Source organism: Oncorhynchus keta, chromosome 27 (assembly GCF_023373465.1).
Source record: "Oncorhynchus keta strain PuntledgeMale-10-30-2019 chromosome 27, Oket_V2, whole genome shotgun sequence".
Lineage (NCBI taxonomy): Eukaryota > Metazoa > Chordata > Actinopteri > Salmoniformes > Salmonidae > Oncorhynchus > Oncorhynchus keta.
The window spans coordinates 43,122,636-43,139,797 of record NC_068447.1 but is presented as its reverse complement, the minus strand read 5'-3'; the positions used below and the strand labels follow the sequence as shown (position 1 = coordinate 43,139,797).

General features: G+C 43.9%; 1 protein-coding gene across 2 annotated transcripts in view; it reads left to right on the top strand.

Moving 5' to 3' along the window:
• The window catches only part of LOC118360128 (serine/threonine-protein kinase WNK2-like), an 84,060-nt gene extending 67,343 nt beyond the window's left edge, over window positions 1-16,717 (top strand). The window contains exons 17-25 of one of the 2 annotated variants that reach the window (XM_035739289.2): window positions 1,986-2,147; window positions 2,540-4,695; window positions 4,957-5,068; window positions 11,044-11,132; window positions 11,404-11,756; window positions 12,072-12,298; window positions 12,483-12,578; window positions 12,658-12,833; window positions 13,026-16,717. In XM_035739289.2, the coding sequence (XP_035595182.1) occupies window positions 1,986-2,147; window positions 2,540-4,695; window positions 4,957-5,068; window positions 11,044-11,132; window positions 11,404-11,756; window positions 12,072-12,298; window positions 12,483-12,578; window positions 12,658-12,833; window positions 13,026-13,634 (3,980 nt within the window). In that variant the 3' untranslated portion in view covers window positions 13,635-16,717. Of the gene's footprint in view, window positions 1-1,985; window positions 2,148-2,539; window positions 4,696-4,956; window positions 5,210-11,043; window positions 11,133-11,403; window positions 11,757-12,071; window positions 12,299-12,482; window positions 12,579-12,657; window positions 12,834-13,025 lie in introns of both variants that reach the window. The other variant, XM_035739288.2, reaches the window with a different exon arrangement.
• The last annotated feature ends 445 nt before the right edge of the window (window positions 16,718-17,162 follow it).

Below are 17,162 nucleotides of genomic sequence, written 5' to 3'. Positions count from 1 at the left end.
TCCATTTACATTTTCGTAGTTGATTTTATTGTAACAAACTTTTTACACAGTTCGATTGACATGATATACTACATCTCTCCAGCTTCAAGTGGACTATAAATGGTCATGGCATCTGGTGCTTTGCCAAATGGAGTAGGTTACTATTTTACAACATGATGTTAGATGGTTCCTCAGCTGGAAAGTAGTCCATGGGCAAGGAGATATTGTAATCCATTGTTTGCTTTTCTTTAAATCCATTACAGACTTCAACTAAGTATAGCCACCTTTTAGCAAATACATCTAGGGTAGTGATAAGGGCATGTGAACATATATATATATTTATTTTTTGGGCCAAATCATCTTTAAGTAAATATGAAGTTGATTTCAGGTGATTTTGGTCACATGCACCTATCACTTTCATAAATTTTTAGCTAGTTGTGGCTAAAGTTAGCTGAAGTTTGAAATGTTTGTTTAAGGAAAACAAACCATGGATTACAATTTCTCCAGGCTCATAGACTACTTTCAGGGTTACGAACCATCTAACATCATGTTGTAAAATAGTGAGCTACTCCTTTAACCCTTTTGTAACCCTAAAGCATTATGAATGATATCCGTGGTCACTAAACAGATCTCCAAGCCATTCCTAGTCGATCACCAAACATTTCTGTAAAAACACAAGGATACGCCTTGCGTTCCTATTTTTTTATTTGTTTCGTGCTGTTGGCTGTAGGTGCACTTGATTCAGCAGCCCGAGTGCCGGGAAGGCAAAGTGTTCCCATTTTGAGCCATTTCATGTGTCTAAGGTAGAACTCCTCCTACCCGGCAGGCCCAGAGAGCAAATCAAGTGCACCTATAGGCCTACCACTGACCAATCAGATGGCTCAGATCAGTGTCTACATAGTTTCCTCACGACAGTGTAAAAAGAAGGCTCAAAAGCACAGCAAAGTTGATAATGTTCCATTTTAAAAGCATGACTAGGGAGAGACTCAATGAATACAGAAAAGAGCTGTTGTTTTTGAGTAAGTTTATATTTAAGTTGTTATTCAGCACTGTCAACACTTTGTTCAACAGTTTTATAAGCCATAAAATGCACCGTCGCTCCTTCCAGTCACACGACAACCAGCACTGCAGCTGCAATCAACGAGTACAGCAAAGAATGTCAATAAACTAGCGTTGTTATTATTAGCGGCTTGTGTCTTTTTAAATATCGAGGAATATTTCACTTACTCTGGTCATAGGAGTAACAACATGAATTGGTGCATGAGGCTGAAATAATGCTGCGCGACTTAAGTTTCGTTATTAACTGGAAGACTGTGTCCCCTTTTCTCAGTGGAGAGAGGGGGATGGTGAGTCTGGGGAGATGCAGCCTCACCACTGCTCTCTCCTTCCCCTCAGACTGACCATCAGATGCAGGCCATCAGTCCAGTAAAAAAAAAAACGTATTATGCTCACTCAGCTGTGCCTCACAAGTAATACAACAAGTGATCTATTACCAGTGTGATCATATAAGTTTAATTTTTAAATGGTCTGGGAAGAACAACATTGGCAGGGTAACTCGAGCATAGCCAATATGCAGTGATAATGTATTGGGCCTGTAGCCCACTGCACAAACCTCCTTGCTACAGAACTGTTTTTAATTGGTTAATGTTGCATAGGCTTACATTTTTTAAATCATGTTACAAAAAAAATCTCAGTAGTAGATCTCGGCTTGCATTTTGACTTAGTGATCTTGACTCAGAAAAGGTTGGTGACCACTTCTATGTGTTTATGAAGGCTTCATTAAGCCTTGAAAGTAAAGTTAGTTAATTCAAGTGGGACCTTTTCTATATTATTTTGGTCTCTATCTGCCAGTTGTGCAGCTCCTTGTGATTATTATTATGAATCATTATTAATGATTCTGAATTATTTCTAAAATATCTATATAGGTTTTATAAAGTGTTTAAGGAAACCTTGAAAGTTGTAGTTAGTTTAAAGTGGGACTTTTTATATATTATTTTATGTTCCAGTGGACTGGGCGCCTCAGTCGTCTCCGGTGGGCAGATGGAGGTTCTTCATCAACCAGACCATCAGACACAGAGACTCCACGTCCAACCAGGGAGGAGCGTCCACCCCTCCACCTCTCTCGACCGGAGAGGTCAGGGTTCCCCAGTCTACAGACACTGACAGAGGTACAGTAACAGTATGATTGGGTCAATGAAAGACACACCTGGGCAGTAATCTAACACAGGGCAGCAATTCCCTTTTCACGCTACCAAGCCCACCCCGAAAACAGTAGGGGTTTAAATATTTTCTGAACTGTCCTGTGCAGTTAGTGTCCTGCTCCAAAGGTGGGCTATGCACTGTACAGAAAATGTTGCAACCCCTTCTCCCATGTGCTGGTTTTAATATTGTCTCATTGCATTGTCTTTTCCAACGACTATGGTGGAAGCGTAACCAGGCCAGCGTAGTACGGCTGGGCTCGGCTTAGCTGTGTTTGGTTCTGTCTGTCGAGTAACACCAACTAAACCTCTGTCCCTCCTCTCTCTGGTCTTGTGTGCTCTGATTGGTCAATGTACTTTAGAGGGGGGCGGAGGATCCCAGAGATCGGACTCCTCCTTCGCTGGAATGGTCTCCTCTCCTCCTCCCCGCTCCACGTCCACCCTGTGTGTCCCTGCCACCGCCTCCTCCCCCCCTGCCTCCGCCTCCACCGTTTCTGCCCCTGCCTCCATGTCTGCCCCCCCAGCCCCTGCTGCCCCCGCTCCTGACACGACGGCCTCTGCTGCCTCTGACAGTAGGGTTTCCGCCCTGACTTCTAGTCTCGCTAGTGCAGTTGTTGCCTCAGTCCCACACCCAGTCCCCGCTGCCTCGGCTAGGCTATGCCTAGACCTGCAGGCTTCCATTAACCAAACTTCCAGTGCCACCACAGCAACATCCTCCATCCCAACCACCGCTGCCAACCTCCCAGTCACTTCCATGGTAGCTGCTTCTGCCACCATCGCGCCCACTACCACCCCCTCTCCAACTGAAGCTCTGACCTCCCCAGCTACGAGTAGGGGCTCTATGGTGAGCCAGGGCCGAGGACCAAGCCTGGGTGATGTAGTAAAGGTGGCCACCCTAGGACAGTGTGTGTCTGGAGGGGACCACTCATCCACTGGCTCAATCCACCCACCAGTGGCTGTGGCTGCAACCGTGGCCTCTCCTCCTGTTAGCCGTGCCGGTCTGGAGCAGCAGCAACACACTCTGCCTCAGATGCAGTGCACGGCAGCCCAGGTTCAGCCTCAGGTCCAGTTACAACAGCAACTCCAGACAGTGCAACAGGTACAGCAGCAGCAACCACTCCTAGAACATCAGCAACAACAACAACACCTGAAGACTGTGCAACTCCAACAGGTACAGAAACAACAGCAAGAGTACCAAGAGCAGATACAACTGCAGCAGCAGAAGAAGCAACACGCGTTGCAACAATCTATTCAACAGTTGCAGATGCTGCAACATCAGCAGCAGTCTGAGGTACATTTGCATCCCCAGCTCAGTCACACAGAGCCGTTACAACAACAGTGTATGTCCCTGCAATCACAGACAGAGATGTTGCCGCTGGCACTACAACTACAGACTCAGCAAATGCCTGTCCAAATGCAGAACGCACAGTACAACACACAGTTACACATGCAACAGCTACACCAGTTGCCACCACCACAGCAAAAACAACCAGTCATTTCACAGCAACAGGCAGCGATTGACTTGCAGCCACAGCATCAGCAACAGTTAACTCTGCAACAAGCACTGCATATTCAGCAGCAACAGCAAATGCTCCAACAGCAACAGCAGCAGCAACAACAGCAGCAACAACAGCAGCTGTCAGTGAACCAACAGTATGTCCAACAACAATCAGTACAGCCACTAAACATGGCGCTGGTACAACCGCAAGCTCAACAACTCCCTCTAGAACAGACACAACAACTAGTACAGCAACAGCAGCAACAACAAAAACAACAAGAGGTTAACCATCAGCAGCAGCAGGTGCCCCAGCAGGCTCCTCCCCAGAAGCAGACGTCATTACAACAGTCAGAGTGGAAGAGGTCTACAGAGGAGGACGGTGTGACAGAGGATATAGGCAGTCACTCTGCCCCTCTACATCCCTCCTCAGACTTATCTTTGCCCCTCAACATTAACACAACCTCCGATGCCCCCTTACCGCCCCTCTCCCTCACCTTGACCCCATCCCCAGTCCAACCATCCTCTGTGGCCGAGTCGGACAGCGAGGGCCCTCCCAAAATCGAGTTTGTAGACAACCGCATTAAGACTCTGGATGAAAAGCTGAGGAACTTGTTGTATCAGGAGTATAGTAGTGGGGCAGCTGTGACGGGGGGAGCTGCTGTGGCTTCTACCGCAGGTGCCACCGCAGTGTCAGCAGCCTCCACATCGGCAGGAGGGGATGAATCCTCGGAGCCGCACTCGCTCCAACCCTCCTCCTTCCCTCCTCCCGTGTTGTCATCCTCAGACACCTCTCCTCACTCTTCCTCCTCCACCACCTCCTCCACCACCTCCCGCTCCTCCTCCACCTCTCCTGATCTGGAAAGGGGGAGAGGAGTGGGGGAGGAGGCTCCACCAGCAAGCCCGGTGGAGCAGCAGCCCGGCCCGTCTCTCTCCTCCGCCTCCCTCACTTCCTCCCTCCTTGCCTCTCCACACGGAGACTCGGCCGGGCCCCCGCCTATCCCTGGAGAACCCACTGTTTTTGTAAGTAAGGTCCACATATCTGGATGTTGAATTGAAACATTGAATAGTGTTTGATTTACTTTTACCTGAAACTTTATGTAAAGATCACTACTTCGATTGCCTTGTTTTTATGAATGTCTTTTTCAATGCTACGGTTCTTGTTATGTAAGTTTATGATATTCCAGCATCTCTTTTTTTTTCTCTCCGAGTCTCTACCCCCGATTTTGGCAGCCACTCTTACCATGTCGCTATGTTACCTATCCCCTCCCCTTACCCCTCCAGGCTGCCCCCCCTCACTCTGACACCAGTACCCCAGGAGAAGTCACTACGTGGCCTGCAAATCTGCACCCCGTCCCCCTGGGCCCTGGATCGCCGCCACAGCACAATGCAGGAGGTGGATATTTTGGCCTAAACCTGACATGTCCTAGTATCAGAAATCCCGTTAGCAAGAAATCCTGGACTCGCAAATTCAAAAGCTGGGCTTGCAAACTGCGCCACTCCGCCAGCTTGTTCAAGAAGCCCAGAGTCCAGCAAGGTAGCGTGACCTTAGAGAGAGAGAGAGAGAGGGTGAATGGGATGTTGGTTGGTGGGGGTGTTTATCTCAAATACAAATGGGTAGATACAGTATGTTTCGTGTAACCTAGTTGTGTTGTTTCTGATCATCTTTGACAGCAATTATTTGATTGTTTATTCTTTAACAAGTAATTAGTAACTGTAATTGTATCAATTGTAATGTTATTGTCTTTGTTGTATAGTGCCATGTCGATGATATCACTACATGATACATTACTCGTTTGGATTTATTTGTTTTGGAGAATGGCTTTACTAAATTTATTTTGGCAATCTTTTTTTTGTTTGCATGGGGGATAACTCACCCTTGGCATGAGGCTGGAATAGTGGAAAGAAGCATAGAGAAGAGGAGCCAGAGAAGGGGGGATGAGGAGGAAAATGGTAGAGTGTAGGAAGGAAGGAGGGAAGAGACGGGCATCATCAGGAGGGTGATATGTCCGTGGTGCAGATGAGCTTACTACTGTAACTCTGGAGGTGCACGTGGATCTGCAGCCCCCGAGCTAGGATGCCCACCACAGCCCCACCCCACCCTCTGCTCTGTAGGCCACTGCCCAGTCAGTGACAACACACCAAACACTGCCCTCACCACCCCAACCACCCCACCTGCTGGCGCAGAGTAGCTAAGAGCACCCCACACACACTCGCACATACACAACGGTTCAAGGACACACACATAATGTACACACACATAATGTACACACAAACACTCCCCTACGTATTTATTTGGACAGTGAAGCTCAAACTTTTAATTTGGCTCTATACTCCAGCATTTGAGATCAAATGTTTTATATGAGGCGACTGTACAGAATGTCACCTTTTTATTTGTATGAAAATACCCTCACATGGTGATGTACTGTCACCTCATAAAACATTTGATCTCAAATCCAAAATTCTGGACTACAGAGGCAAATGAAAAGTTTTAGGTTTGCTCTCCAAATAAATATGTAGGGGCTTGTACATACCATGCTTTCAGGGCTCACTTACATACCACGCTTTGAGGGCTCACAATCACACGTGGCACATGTCATGGCAATCACTGCATATGTATGCAGTACATTTAGATGCAATACATTCCTTAAAATACTTTCTACATGAGCCATTTGCTTTGTCAGTATGTTATGTATTGTATGTAATATCCTAGATTATGATGACAGTCATAATTTACTATACATTGTGCACATTGTACAGTACATGGTTTAGAAGTAACTACAGTACCAGTCAAAAGTTTGGACACCTACTCATTCCAGGGTTTTTCTTTATTTGTACTATTTTTTACATTGTAGAATAATAGTGACGACATCAAAACTATGAAATAACACATATGGAATAATGTAGTAACCAAAAAAGTGTTAAACAAATCAAAATATATTGTACATCAAAATAGCCACCTTGATGACAGTTTGGCACACTTTTGACTGGTACTGTATATATATATATACTGTTTCTTTCTTAACTGCATAGGCTTTTGTAAGGTTAAGCTTACAGTATAAGCTTATATTGTTTTAGCAGACTGCTATTCTTATATGTATTAGTGTGTTTCACTGTAGTTTAGTTATGTGTATTTTCATTTTACACTACATGGCCAAATGAGTGGATTCGGCTCTTTCAGCCACACCCGAAGCTGACAGTTGTATAAAATCTCCATAGACAAACATTAGCAGTAGCATGGCCCGTACTGAAGAGCTCAGTGACTTTCAACGTGGCACCGTCATAGAATGCCACCTTTCAAACAAGTCAGTTTGTCAAATTTCTGCCCTGCTGGAGCTGCCCCGGTCAACTGTAAGTGCTGTTATTGTGAAGTAGAAATGTCTAGGAGCAACAACGGCTCAACTGCGAAGTGGTAAGCCACACAAGCTCACAGAATGGGACCGCTTAGTGCTGAAGAGCGTAGTGCGTAACAGTTGTCTGTCCTCAGTTGCAGCACTCACTACAGAGTTCCAAATTTCCTCTGAAAGCAACATCAGCACAAGAACTGTTTGTCTGGATCTTCATGAAATTAGTTTCCATGCCCTGACAAGCCTAAGATCACCATGCGCATGCCAAGCTTCGGCTGGAGTGGTGTAAAGCTCGCCTCCATTGGACTCTGGACCAGTGGAAATGCATTCTCTGGAGTGATGAATCACGCTTCACCATCTGGCAATCCGATGGACGAATCGAATCTAGGTTTGGCGGATAACAGGAGAACTCTACCTACATGCATAGTGCCAACTGTAAAGTTTGGTGGAGGAGGAATAATGGTCTGTGGCCGTTTTTCATGGTTCGGATTAAGGCCGAAAAAATTAAATTGTGTACTTTATACCCCTTTTTCTCCCCATTTTCGCGATATTCAATTGGTAGTTACAGTGTTGTCCCATCGCTGCTACTCCTGTACGGACTCGGGGCCATGTAGTGATTTGATTTGAGAGGCTATGGTCGAGAGCCATGTGTTCTCCGAAACACCAGCCCGCCAAGCCGCACTGCTTCTTGACACACTGCATACGCCTGGCTGCCACAAGGAGTCGACGCTGGGCCAATTGTGCTTCACCTAATTGTTCTCCCGGTCACGGCCGGTTGCGACACAGCCCGGGATCGAACCTGGATTTTTAGTGATGCAGTGCCTTAGACCGCTGTGCCACTCAGGAGGCCTGTAAGGAAACCTTAACGCTGCAGTATATAATGACATTCTAGACAATTCTGTGCTTCCAACTTTGTGGCAACAGTTTGGGGGGGAAGGCCCTTTTCTGTTTCAGAATGAAAATGCCCCTTGCACAAAGCGAGGTCCATACAGAAATGCTTTTTCAAGATCGGTGTGGAAGAACTTGACTGGCCTGCACAGAATCCTGACCTCAACCCCATCGACCACCATTGGGATGAATTGGAACGCCGACTGCGAGCCAGGCCTAATCACCAAAAATCAGTGCCCAACCTCACTAATGCTCTTGTGGCTGAATGGAAGCAAGTCCCTGCAGCAGTGTTCAAACATCTACTGGAAAGCCTTCCCAGAAGAGTGAAGGCTGTAATAGCAGCAAAGGGGAGGACCAACTCCATATGAATGCCAATGTGTTTGGAATGAGATGTTTGACAAGCAGGTGTCCACATACTTTTGTAGTTTTACACTACATACACATGTAGTGTATGTGCACTTGTTCTACATATGTGTGTATACAGTTGAAGTCAGAAGTTTACACAGTAAACTTAGGTTGGAGTCATTAAAACTCATTTTAAACCACTCCACAAATTTCTTCTGAACAAACTATAGTTTTGGCAAGTCGGTTAGGACATCTACTAAGTGCGTGACACAAGTCATTTTTCAAACAATTGTTTACAGACAGATTATTTCACTTACAGTTGATGTTAGACGTTTACATACACCTTATCCAAATACATTTAAACTCAGTTTATCACAATTCCTGACATTTAATCATAGTAAAAACTCCCTGTGTTAGGTCAGTTAGGATCACTACTTTATTTTAAGAATGTGAAATGTCAGAATATTAGTAGAGAATGATTTTATTTCAGCTTTTATTTCTTTCATCACATTCCCAGTGGGTCACAAGTTTACATACACTCAATTAGTATTTGGTAGAATTGCCTTTAAATTGTTCAACTTGGGTCAAACGTTTCGGGTAGCCTTCCACAAGCTTCCCACAATAAGTTGGGTGAATTCCTCCTGACAGAGCTGGTGTAACTGAGTCAGGTTTGTAAGCCTCCTTGCTCGCACACGCCTTTTCAGTTCTGGCCACAAATTTTCTATCAGATTGTGATCAGCTTTGTGATTGCCTCTCCAATAATTTGACTTAGTTGTCATTAAGCCATTTTGCAACAACTTTGTAAGTATTTTTTTAATATATTTTTTTTAACCTTTATTTTACTAGGCAAGTCAGTTAGGAACAAATTCTTATTTTCAATGACGGCCGAGGAACAGTGGGTTAACTGCCTGTTCAGGGGCAGAACGACAGATTTTGTACCTTGTCAGCTCGGGGATTTGAACTTGCAACCTTTCGGTTACTAGTCCAATGCTCTAACCACTAGGCTACCCTGCCGCCCCAAAATCACCCCAAGCCGTCATACCTCTCAGGAAGGAGAAGCGTTCTGTCTCCTAGAGAGGAACATGCTTTAGTGCGAAAAGTACAAATCAATCCCAGAACAACAGCAAAGGACCTTGTAAAGATGCTGGAGGAAACAGGTACAAAAGTATCTATATCCACAGTAAAACGAGTCCTATATCGACATAACCTGAAAGGCCGCTCAGCAAGGAAGAAGCCACTGCTCCAAAACCACCATAAAAAAGCCAGACTACGGTTTGCAACTGCACATGGGGACAAAGATTATGTGGATATATTGAAGCAACATTTCAAGACATCAGGCAGGAAGTTAAAGCTTGGTCGCAAATGGGTCTTCCAAATGGACAATGACCCCAAGCAGGCTTGCAATGTTGTGGCAAAATGGCTTAAGGACAACAAAGTCAATGTATTGGAGTGGCCATCAGAAAGCCCTGACCTCAATCCTATAGAAAATGTGTGGGCAGAACTAAAAAAGCATGTGCGAGCAAGGAGGCCTACAAACCTGACTCAGTTACACTAGCTCTGTCAGGAGGAAAGGGACAAAATTCACTCAACTTATTGTATGATGCTTGTGGAAGGCTACCTGAAAAGTTTGACCCAAGTTAAACAATTTAATGGCAATGCTACCAAATACTAATTGAGTGTATGTAAACTTGTGACCCACTGGGAATGTGATGAAAGAAATAAAAGCTGAAATAAATCATTCTCTAGTATTATTCTGACATTTCACATTCTTAAAATAAAGTGGTGATCCTAACTGACCTAAGACAGGGAATTTTTACTAGGATTAAATGTCAGGAATTGTGAAAAACTGAGTTTAAATGTATTTGGCTAAGGTGTATGTAAACTTCCGACTTCAACTGTATATGGTGATGTACTATCATACATAATGTGTAAAACCATATCAGCAGCATTCATGCCAAGCTGTACATTTTTACATTGCTATCTCAAATGATGCAACATACTCATATACACAAATTCTGTTTAGAAAACCCCCAGATATCATATACCACAAATGACATCCCTTTTAATCTACATTTTGGATCAATTTATTCATCCAGATTGACATGTGATGTTTGTGTGTGGGGTCTGATATGGTACAGGTAGTGTGTGTGTGTGTGTGTGTGTGTGTGTGTGTGTGTGTGTGTGTGTGTGTGTGTGTGTGTGTGTATACTGTGTACAGTATACTGATGCATACATTCAACTAACTGACCCCTCCCTAAAATGCATTTCTATCTCATGTCTTTATGTGAATATTAATTACTGACTTACAGTATATACCAACCCTTCCCACACCCCATAACATGTTATGCTTATTTAAGCATGTTTTTACTGTATATGTTATTTTTAAGTTATCTTTATCATAATGTTTTTATGCTTATACCTGTCACTGTAAGAAAAGGACTGCAAAACATAAGAATGCTATAGTTTGTCACACACGCATTCCCATGAACTGTAAGCTTGTCTACAATAGAATACTTATTTGTGTAGTCACAGGGTTGCTGTCTGATAATGAGATGTCATGGGATTTAATGATCTTTATCTCTGTCTTTCTGTGTTTGTGGTGTCTGTGTCCACGTCTTATCCCTGTGCTTGTCGGTATACCCCTCTGTGTGTGACTATGTCTGTGTGTTTGTCTATCTACCTTGTCCTCACATCTGTATCTATACCCATGTGTGTGTCTCTGTCTCCGTGTCCTTGTCTCTGTCCTCCTCTCTCTCCCCCTGTTGTTTTTCATTCCCCCTCTTTTTACCAGACGGTCACTTTAGTGGCAGTCAGGCAGTCAGAGAGGAGAGAGAGGGGGCTTCCTCCAACCCTCCCCACTCACTTAAGGGACGATTTCAGGTACGAAACAGACTCTAGACACCTGTGTAGTTCTGAAAAGATTTGATAGGTAGGTGTAAGCAATATGGTAAAATAGCCTCACAGTGTACGAGAGGACACTACCAGTACTACCAGTACAGTACAGTACAGTACTACTACCAGGCCTATTAAATTATTTCAGATCTATTAAGTGCCTAGAACTTCCTGATAATCACTTCCTGGTTAAATATCAGAATGTGCTGGAGGAGGAACACACACAAACTTAATGACTCCCACTTTGTATTTTCCCCAGGTCACCCCAGTGCCCCAGCCCCCTGAGGCCTCTCCCCCCAAGGTGGCAGCCTGTGGTACGGGCAGCAGCCACAGGAATGTGGGGCGCTTCTCTGTGACCCAGACAGTGAACCAGAAAGAGGAGAAAGAACTGACAGACAGCTCCCCTGTGTCTCCTGACCTGGAGAGAGAGAGGAGGAGGACCCGAGGGAAGGAGGGAGAGAGGGAGGAGGGGAAGTGGACTCCAGCACTGAACCACCCACCCCGAGGACATGGTCACGGGCATGGTCATTCTCCCCTGGGCAGTAGTGATGATGAGGAGAGTGAGATGGAGGATGAAGACCTAAGGAAGGAGCTGCACACGCTGAGAGAGAAGTGAGATGATACAATAGAATACCTTGTTTATTGGGAATTCATGTTGTGCAGTCAATGACCCATCTGGGAGACAGGAGAAAAAAGGGACAGGGTTTATTTTCAGTATCATTCAACATGTTGATGTTTCTTCTATTTTGACTGACCAATTTTTACTCTTTCTCCCACGCACCCACTCCCTGCCTGTCTACATTCTCAACATATGACTCTTCTCTCCTCCTCAACTCTGTCGCTCTGGCATTAATGATCTCCCAAACCCCATTCTCTTCATGTCTCCGTCCTCCATTCCTCCCCCTGTATTTTACCTCTCTTCCCCAGGCACATCAAGGAGGTGGTGTCCCTCCACGCTCAGCAGAACAGAGAGCTCCAGGAGCTGTACAGACAGCTGCGCTCCCTCAAAGACCACCGGCAGACCCTGCCCCGCACCCCACCCTTCCCCTCCGGGTCCCCAGCCCTCTCCCCCCGCAGGCACAGGCCAGCCAAAGCCAAGCTCCGACCCAGACCCCACTCACACATGGACAACAATGGACTCGCTGGTCACCCCGGTAACCAATCTCTCTTTCTGGGTCTACTCTCTCTTTCAGACTTGATCTGTGTATTTCTCTCCCTCGGTCTTCTCTCTTTGACTTCTCGCTCTCTGTTTTATCTTTCCCTCTCTCTCTCTCCTGATCATCTCTCTCCCACTGAACGTGATATATGTGATATCTGACTCTGTTGTCTCTGCTGAAGGTATACAACAGTCCAGTAGTTTCTCAGGGGGAGAACAGAGAAAACTGCCGCCATACTGCAACCCAGAACAAATCACCCTACTGACTACCAAAAGAGGTAATGGTTTCACCGAAACCTAACTCTTCCTCTGAGCAAGTAGCGTTTGATTGATTTTCTTCCCTTTCTCTCTTCTCAGACCACAATCCTCCCTCCCAGGTTGCCAGAAAGAGCATGTTCACAGATGACTTGCACAGACTGGTGGATGATTGGACGAAGGAGACAGTGGGTCCCGCCGCCCCCAAGCCCTCGCTCAATCAGATCAAGCAGATTCAGCAGGTGCAGGAGTTGGGAGGGTGGCCACAGGCCACAGAGGTAACGCACCAGGCCTCACGTGACCTATACGTATATAGTGCATGTGTATTTATTGCCCATGTACATTATTCCATTGCCAATGTATTGTGTACACGCTTGTACATTTTTGTACAATTCAGTGTATGACCGCAATCTACCAAAAACCGTTGGATGTCGTTATTGTGTGTCACATTAGTGATGTCTTCGTTCCAGGTGGCTCCTCCTGGTTGGTTCCCTGTGGCACCACTGAACCCCCAGGCCTCCCCAGCCCCCTCCAGCCTCACTGCTCCAGCTCAGTACACCACTGGGGGGGGCCAGTGGAGTGGGGTGGTGGGACCACCAGGACCACAACAACAACAAACACACATGCCTCCAGTCCCTCAGCTGCATCAAAGTTTACACCTCCAGCAAGCCCAGCCTACTCACCCATTACAGATACAACCCCTAATCCAGACTCAACTACTGTCTCAGTCCCTGTCTCCCGTAGAGCCACAGACAGGGCAACAACAGATACCCCAGCAACCCCATTTAGGTGTAGGAACCCCACCTCCGAATCAGAATAAACCTCTGTTGCCTTCCCAGGTGTCCCCATCGTCTCAGCTGGCCCTAGCTCAGCCTGGGTGTCTGATTCCTGGGTCTAGCAACAATGCGGTAGTGGAGCCCATAGACACTGGCGCTGCTCCTGCCCCCGGTGGCTCCGGGGGGACATTGTGCTTCTGCTCCTCCTCCTGCTCCTCCTCCTGCTCTGCTGCTGCTCGACCATCCAGTGCCAAACTTCACCCCACGCCCCCAACCTCCACTCTTCCTCTGGGACAGCAGTAAAAAGAAAATGAGAGGGGGAAGAGTGAGTTAGATTAGGATGGAACAAGGGAAGTAGAAAAAAAGATGGAGATGATGGATGTGTAAAAACCATGTGGAAAGTTTGAGAGTATGTATTTTATGAGAGGTAATGTCTGACAATGAGAAAATGGACGCCATTATATTTGTAAAGATGAGATGGGAAGTGAATGTGAGAGATGGTTGAGTCTATGTAGACAGAATATGTACAGACAGAGGGCAATATGAAACTCTTGGGAGGGGGGGGGGTCATGATATTGGTGTGTTTGAGATGTACAAAATTAGGTAATGTGTTTGTGTTGCCATTGATTTCCTCAGTACATATTCCTTGTGTGTTTTGACACTAAGTAACAGTCATGTTATTTTTAAAATCCAACTAAGTTTGACCCAGAACTCTTCCTCCCAAGCTGAGACATGAAGGAACAGAAAACATTGACATATTTTTGTTTTGTTTTTGTCAATGCTTAATTATATCGAAAAGGACTATGAATTTTAAAAGTGCAATTAGTAACTGTCATCTAAATTGTATCATCCTGTGATGTCCTGATTTGTCTGTGGTGGCGTTTAACCAAATAATTTTGTAGAAGCACGTTGACAACAACCAACCAAACATTTACGCATTAACTGACATATTACATGAGTATAGCACAAATGTTTCAACAGGCTACCAATGAGATATAAAGCAGGTGCAACAACAGCATGTTACAGTAACACCACAGAGCATGGTAATAGTGGTGCTACCTGGCTATTATCACTACCATAATGCCACTAAGCACACTGTTGTACAGTCTAGTGCACGGGCAAGGCATGTATTCGTGGATTATAATTTTTTACATTGATAAATAAGTGTCAATTAGTAGATTAAAGAAGATTTTAAATGACATGTTGAGTAACATGATTAAATTGTGATCAATATATGAATATGTTCAGTGAGCTTTCATTGAATAAACACTCATCAAAACACTAAGACTGCATGACCTTACGGCTACAATGTACCTTGACTTGCCTGCAATCTGCTTGCACTTGTGCTTATATTTCTCACGTCTGCTGTTGTGCACAACAACAAACTCTGAGGTAATTTATTGATCAGAAATAAATCTGTTTTATTTGAGCTAGAATCAATTTGTTTTAGGGAAATATTGAATTTACTCAATACCAATTGCTACACTGCATATCAAAGGTGTCATACAAGGAAAACTGATAAGAAAACAAACTGCCAAGTAATTTTATGGAATGGGGAAACCAACTATATGGGCTGTCCTCATATTGCCTTTTAGAATGAATACTTTACTGTGTGTGTGTGACAGTTTTATTTTGTGTGACAAAAGCTTTGTAATATTGCTGCACTGCATCACAAATCGAATCCCCACTACTTCCATTAAAGCAGACTAACATTAGTTGTTACTGTACCAGATTGTTTACCTATAGAGCCCATCATGTATTGGTTCTGTCTCTCCTCAAGACGTCAAAGAAGTCAGTTAAGTGAGTGGCGCTCGAACCCATAAAGTCCATAGTAATACAGTGCGTCCCAAATGGCACCCTAATCTTGTAAAGTAGGGTACCATTTGGGACATGACTTTACGGCTCCCGAGTGGCGCATTTCTGTGCCAGAGGCGACACTACATACACCCTGGTTCGAATCCAGGCTGTATCACAACCGGCCGTGATTGGGAGTCCCATAAGGCGGCGCACAATTGGCCCAGCATGTCATTGTAAATAAGAATTTGTTCTTAACTGACTTGCCTAGTTAAATAAAGGTTTAATTCAAGAAGTGTCATTGAAAAAAAATAGTTTGTTAGGCAGAATTGTGAGAGCCTTTTTCTGGATTTAAGTATTAGTGAACATTTTTGTCCTTAACAAGTTGTTTTACGTGTGAATTACTCTTTTGTAAATTCGACTAGAAGGATCTTTAACAGATCTGCATGCACACAGCAAAAGGTTTACTGACTTCCATTTCTCAACTTACTCCAGTGAGTGACAGGGATGCACATGGACAATGAGATACAGTACAATCATCATTGCATTTAGCTATACATATAAATTTGACCATTGATAAATACATTTTCTGAAAGCTTACTTGGTACTTTAAGGTTTTTTAGTTAAATCAGTATTTCTGTTTTTATTTAAATGTATAATGATAGAGAGTTTTTCCCACAGCAAAGAGGAGATGGTAGAGCATGTGTGAAAGACTGCTTCATAGTGAGCTGAAAACTCTGAGGAAAAACAAAACATTCATTTTGGGGAGCTAAAACAGTTGGTGCTTATAGTTGTTCACAAACTTAACACTTTACCAATTGCATATGAATATATAGTTTAACATAATGGTTTTCAGTATTTATGTTTTATTTTTATGAGACAACCCACATTTTCACAGTAAAATAGTTTAATATTATTAGTGGAGGGGAGGAAGTTACTGTGCTGTCAAGTCAATACTAACATGTTGACTATATGTCACAGCTTTGATGATATTCATGAAAAGGAAATGTGGAACTCGCCCTGATGTGTTACCAAAATGTAATCTAAAGGAAAAAAATATTATTTTTGTATTTTGAAATGGGGTTGTACAAAATGTAAAATCGTGTTCTTCTGATCAGTATTTTAAAATATGAGGTTATCTGACACTAGAAAACATTGCTTCTCATCTCTGTTGGAGTCCCCCCAGGATATATTCTATTCCTCTCAGACTTTGTGTTGAAACAGAGTAATAGCTACATCATGTTTCAATTGTGAGAGGTTTTGTCAGTATGGTTCTAATCATAGAGATATACTGTATCAACTTGTTTTTATGTCTACGGAAACTTGATTCACTGGACAAACAATGAAACACCGTCAAGAGGTAGGCCTAGACTACCTTTAGGCCATTGGGCTCATCTAACACACACTTCTCCTGATATTACACCTGACTGAGAACCAATGATTTAGAAGGACATTTAAATACAAAAACCTATAAATAAAATGTATGTTTCTGGTGATTTAACCTCTGTAATATTGTAACTAATTCAATTGTTGATTTTATTTATGTTTTTGTAACTAATCAAAATAAATGGTGTTAAACATCAAACTGTTAATGGGCATTTTATTGCTTATTCTGTTGGACCCACACCTGTCTTCAATTTCACCAATCTTGTCATACGGTTGAAATAATTGATATACACTGAACAAAAATATAAACGCAACATGTAATGTGTTGGTCCCATCTTTCACGAGCTGAAATAAAAGATCCCAGAAATATTCCAAATACAAAAATATTTCTCTCAAATGTTGTGCACAAATTAGTTTTTATCCCTGTTAGTGACCATTTATTGACAAGAAAATCCATCCACCTGAAAGGTGTGGCATATCAAGAAGCTTATTAAACAGCACGATCATTACACAGGTGCACCTTGTGCTGGGGGCAATAAAAGGCCACTAAAATGTGCAGTTTTGTCACAAAACACAATGCCACAGATGTCTCAAGTTTTGAAGTATCGTGCAATTGTCATGCTGACTGCAGGAATGTTGCCAGAGAATTGA